Here is a 6,000-nt window from a genome sequence, read left to right on the forward strand (position 1 = left end):
TCGGGTGCATTGCTTTTCAGCACGTCCACATACATTCAGTTCCAGATGACTGAATTGACATTTGGGACATTATAATTTTATAATGTGAGCATAAAAATAAAAATAAGTGCTATTTGCTGGTTTGTCCGCCCCCCCCCCCCCCCCCCCCCCCCCCCAAGAACCATGGACCTTGCCGTTGGTAGGGAGGCTTGTGTGCCTCAGCGATACAGATGGCCGTACTGTAGGTGCAACCACAATGGGGGGGTATCTGTTGAGAGGCGAGACAAACGTGTGGTTCCTGAAGAGGGGCAGCATCATTTTCAGTAGTTGCAGGGGCAACAGTCTGGATGATTGACTGATCTGGCCTTGTAACACTAACCAAAACGGCCTTGCTGTGCTGGTACTGCGAACGGCTGAAAGCAAGGGGAAACTACAGCCGTAATTTTTCCCGAGGGCATGCAGCTTTACAGTATGGTTAAATGATGATGGCGTCCTCTTGGGTAAAATATTCCAGAAGTAAAATAGTCCCCCATTCGGATCTCCGGGCGGGGACTACTCAGGAGGACGTTGTTATCAGGAGAAAGAAAACTGGCGTTCTATGGATCGGAGCATGGAATGTCAGATCCCTTAATCTGGCAGGTAGGTTAGAAAATTTAAAGAGGGAAATGGATAGGTTAAAGTTAGATATCATGGGAATTGGTGAAGTTCGGTGGCAGGAGGAACAAGCCTTTTGGCCAGGTGAATACGGGGTTATAAATACAAAATCAAATAGGGGTAATGCAGGAGTAGGTTTAATAATGAATAAAAAAATAGGAGTGAGGGTAAGCTACTACAAACAGCATAGTGAACGCATTATTGTGACCAAGATAGACACGAAGTCCACGCCTACTACAGTAGTACAAGTTTATATGCCAACTAGCTCTGCAGATGACGAAGAAATTGATGAAATGTATGATGAGATAAAAGAAATTATTCAGGTAGTGAGGGGAGACGAAAATTTAATATTCATGGGTGACTGGAATTCGAGAGTAGGAAAAGGGAGAGAAGGAAACATAGTAGGTGAATATGGATTGGGGCTAAGAAATGAAAGAGGAAGCCGCCTGGTAGAATTTTGCACAGAGCACAACTTAATCATAGCTAACACTTGGTTCAAGAATCATAAAAAAGGTTGTATACATGGAAGAAGCCTAGAGATACTGAAAGGTATCAGACAGATTATATAATGGTGAGACAGAGATTTAGGAACCAGATTTTAAATTGTAAGACATTTCCAGGGGCAGATGTGGACTCTGACCACAATCTATTGGTTATTAACTGTAGATTAAAACTGAAGAAACTGCAAAAAGGTGGGAATTTAAGGAGATGGGACCTGGATGAACTGACTAAACCAGAGGTTGTACAGAGTTTCAGGGAGCGCATAAGGGAACAATTGACAGGAATGGGGGAAAGAAATACAGTAGAAGACGAATGGGTAGCTCTGAGGGATGAAGTAGTGAAGGCAGCAGAGGATCAAGTAGGTAAAAAAACGAAGGCTAGTAGAAATCCTTGGGTAACAGAAGAAATACTGAATTTAATTGATGAAAGGAGAAAATATAAAAACGCAGTAAATGAAGCAGGCAAAAAGGAATACAAACGTCTCAAAACTGAGATCAACAGGAAGTGCAAAATGGCTAAGCAGAGATGGCTAGAGGACAAATGTAAGGATGTAGAGGCATGTATCGCTAGGGGTAAAATAGATACTCCCTACAGGAATATTAAAGAGACCTTTGGAGAAAAGAGAACCACTTACATGAGTATCAAAAGCTCAGATGGAAACCCAGTTCTAAGCAAAGAAGGGAAAGCAGAAAGGTGGAATGAGTATATAGAGGGTCTATACAATGGCAATGTACTTGAGGACAATATTATGGAAAAGGAAGAGGATGTAGATGAAGATGAAATGGGAGATACGATACTGCGTGAAGAGTTTGACAGAGCACTGAAAGACCTAAGTCGAAACAAGGCCCTGGGAGTAGACAACATTCCATTAGAACTACTAACGGCCTTGGGAGAGCCAGTCCTGACAAAACTCTACCATCTGGTGAGCAAGATGTATGAGACAGGCGAAATACTCTCAGACTTCAAGAAGAATATAATAATTCCAGTCCCTAAGAAAGCAGGTGTTGACAGATGTGAAAATTACCGAACAATCAGTTTAACAAGTCACAGCTGCAAAATACTAACACGTATTCTTTACAGTTGAGTGGAAAAACTGGTAGAAGCCAACCTCGGGGAAGATCAGTTTCGATTCCGTAGAAATGTTGGAACACGTGAGGCAATACTGACCCTACGACTTATCTTAGAAAAAAGAATAAGGAAAGGCAAACCTATGTTTCTAGCATTTGTAGACTTAGAGAAAGCTTTTGACAATGTTGACTGGAATACTCTCTTTCAAATTCTAAAGGTGGCAGGGGTAAAATACAGGGAATGAAAGGCTATTTACAATTTGTACAGAAACCAGATGGCAGTTATAAGAGTCGAGGGACATGAAAGGGAAGTAGTGGTTGTGAAGGGTGTGAGACAGGGTTGTAGCCACTCCCCGATGTTATTCAATCTGTATATTGAGCAAGTAGTAAAGGAAACAAAAGAAAAATTTGTAATAGGTATTAAAATCCATGGAGAAGAAATAAAAACTTTGAGGCTCGCCAATGACATTGTAATTCTGTCAGAGACAGCAAAGGACTTGGAATTGACAGTGTCTTGAAAGGAGGATGTAAGATAAACACCAACAAAAGGAAAACGAGGGTAATGGAATGTAGTCGAATTAAGTCGGGTGATGCTGAGGGAATTAGATTAGGAAATGAGACACTTAAAGTAGTAAAGGAGTTTTGCTATTTGGGGAGCAAAATAACTGATGATGGTCGAAGTAGAGAGGATATAAAATGTAGACTGGCAATGGCAAGGAAAGCGTTTCTGAAGAAGAGGAATTTGTTAACATCGAGTATAGATTTAAGTGTCAGGAAGTTGTTTCTGAAAGTATTGTATGGAGTGTAGCCATGTATGAAAGTGAAACATGGACGATAAATAATTCAGACAAAAAGAGAACAGAAGCTTTCGAAATGTGATGCTACAGAAGAATGCTCAAGATTATTTGATTAGATCATGTAACTAATGAGGAGGTATTGAATAGGATTGGGGAGAAGAGGAGTTTGTGGGACAACTTGGCTAGAAGAAGGGACTGGTTGGTAGAACGTGTTCTGAGGCATCAAGGGATCACCAATTTAGCATTGGAGGGCAGCGTGGAGGGTAAAAATCGTAGAGGGAGACCAAGAGATCAATACACTAAGCAGATTCAGAAGGATGCAGGTTGCAGTAGGTACTGGGAGATGAAGAAGCTTGCACAGGATAGAGTAGCATGGAGAGATGCATCAAACCAGTCTCAGGACTGAAGACCACAACAACAACAACATTGTTGGTTTGAATATGACAAATGCACGTACAAGCGTTATTTACAGAAATATTAAAACTTTCGGGCGTATTAAAACTGTGTGCCGGACCGAGACTCGAACTTGGGACCTTTGCCTTTCATGAGGAAGTGCTGTACCCACTTTTTTCTTTATTAAAAAATATTAATCTCATTTTGTTCACTGTAGGTCGTTATATTTGTTCGAGGTGGATGTCCCATGACACTTGTTCTTGTTCGCCATTCATCCATTCACTCAGGTTTTTTGTTACAGAGGGCAGCTATCCCTCTGACCGAACGAGCTGGGCTACCGTGCCGGCAATGAGCTACTGATGCACAACTCACGACCAATTCTCACAGCCTTAATTCCATCAGTACCTCATCTGCTACCTTCCAAACTTCACAGAAACTCTCCTGCAAAAGACAAAGGTCCCGCGCTCGAGTCTCGGTCCGGCACACAGTTTTTATCTTCCAGGAAGTTTCATATCAGCGCACACTCCGCTGCAGAGTGAAAATTTCATTCTGGATACAGAAATATTGTTTGGGAAGAAGGATAAAATTATCGAACTGAGTGTCATACCACGAAAATAATAAAATGAACTATCAGATGACGCATTTCAATGGCGAATTAAAAGATCGATACCCAACTAAACGGTATCCCATGCCCATGAAAACGTTATAATACACATATCTGATACGTACCGCTCCCCAGAAAGACAGCGGTAGACTGAAAAATGTAATACTTGAGAAAAGTCGACTACGAGAACAGGACTATATGTAAATATTACTGTTGTATAGAATATAATGGAATTTTTTTATCACGAATACTTATGTTATGTTATGTTATGTTATCCGGGGACCTAGAAACGACGGAGAGGCTCTGTCCCTGCCGCAGCCGCAATCGACTACCGCAGTCCACTTCACCCCTCCGCCGTCCCACACCGAACCCAGAGTTATTGTGCGGTTCGGCCCACAGTGGACCCCCTAGGGATCGTCTCACACCAGACGAGTGTAACCCCTATGTTTGCGTGGTAGAGTAATGGTGGTGTACGCGTACGTGGAGAACTTGTTTGCACATCAACCGCCGACATAGTGTAGCTGAGGCGGAATAAGTGGAGCCAGCCTGCATTCGCCGATGCAGATGGAAAACCGCTTAAAAACCATCCACAGACTGACTGGCTCACCGGACCTCGACACAAATCTGCCAGGCGGATTCGTGACGGGGACCGGCGCTCCTTCCTGCCCAGTTGGCCATGCAGTCTAACTTACGGCTTTCCGGGCGGGCACCACTAATACTTACTTGACATTAAGACCAAGCTTATACTATGTCAGTTAAATTGTATCAAATTTTTTAAGTCGATTTTTCTGAGGTATTGCACTTTTGAGTTGTGTCATTGTTCTTGCCAGGGTGCGACATGTAATGACAGGAAAGAAAATTCCATAATTGTGTTAACATGTTACAAAACGCTCATTTGGAAATGCTACGTTAGTAGAGATTGGCCAGTGACACATTCACAGAGGTTTTACAGCCAGAAGCAGACAGTGACCTCTTGGTTCTGCAACTGGGACCATCTACAGAGCTGACTACACCAAAATTCAGCAAATGGAAATGAAGTTTCTAAGGACTTTCAAAAAAGGACAGCAACATTACATGATGACTTAAGCGAGCCAGCCGGTGTGGCCGAGCGGTTCGAGGCGCTTCAGTCCGGAACCGCGCTGCTGCGGCGGTCGGAGATTCGAATCCTGCCTCGGGCATGGATGTATGTGATGTCTTTAGGTTAGTCAGGTTTACGTAGTTCTAAGTCTAGGGGACTGATGACCTCAGATGTTAAGTCCCATAGTGCTTAGAGCCATTTCGACTTAAGCGAACAACTAAATGCAAAACCAGCAGGTCTTAGCAAATTAGTCACTCTTGCTACAACACGTACAGATGATGACAGGAGAAGGACTGAGTGAAGCAGTAGCATCCTATGGAAACACTGAATAAACAGATGTAGGCTGACCACATGGTGACTCGTGAAACCCGGACAGACTGCAAATCTAATTCTGCATTGAGTACGTTATGATTTCCCTGTGTTGTTCACAGCTACCAAGAGAACATGAAGCAGTTCTCAGCAGTATTCCGTGAGCACCAGGAGACGTCCGTGGATCGTGCTGTGTGGTGGGTGGAGTACGTGATCCGCCACCAGGGGGCCCCTCACCTGCGCAGCGCAACCCGGAACCTGAGATGGTGGCAGCTGCTGCTGCTCGATGTCATAGCCTTCATACTGGCTTCCACGTTTGTCGCCGTATTTCTGCTCTACGAAGTGGTCCACTGGCTCTTAATTGCACAGAAGCATCCACAGAAGCAGAAGACCAATTGACACAGACACACTGTTCTTTTTTTCTGCTCGCAATTGGCCGCATCCAGTACTGCAAAACAGTTTGTTTCCAAAAGAAAGTGCAGTATGATTTTATTTTGTGTACTTCTTTATTCGTATTTTGTAGGACCTCTGCTTATGTGATCAAGAATCGTGGAACATGTCATTAAATATTCGAAAGTTTAAAACAGAAAAGAACACTCACAAATATTTATAATTGAA

General features: G+C 43.1%; 1 protein-coding gene across 1 annotated transcript in view; it reads left to right on the top strand.

The window, feature by feature from the left end:
• LOC124606393 (UDP-glucosyltransferase 2-like) overlaps positions 1-5,781 on the top strand; it is a 44,898-nt gene extending 39,117 nt beyond the window's left edge. The window contains exon 4 of the mRNA XM_047138374.1: positions 5,505-5,781. Within this exon, the coding sequence (XP_046994330.1) occupies positions 5,505-5,781 (277 nt within the window). The remainder of the gene's footprint in view (positions 1-5,504) is intronic.
• Positions 5,782-6,000: the final 219 nt, after the last annotated feature.

This window comes from Schistocerca americana, chromosome 3 (genome assembly GCF_021461395.2).
Source record: "Schistocerca americana isolate TAMUIC-IGC-003095 chromosome 3, iqSchAmer2.1, whole genome shotgun sequence".
NCBI lineage: Eukaryota > Metazoa > Arthropoda > Insecta > Orthoptera > Acrididae > Schistocerca > Schistocerca americana.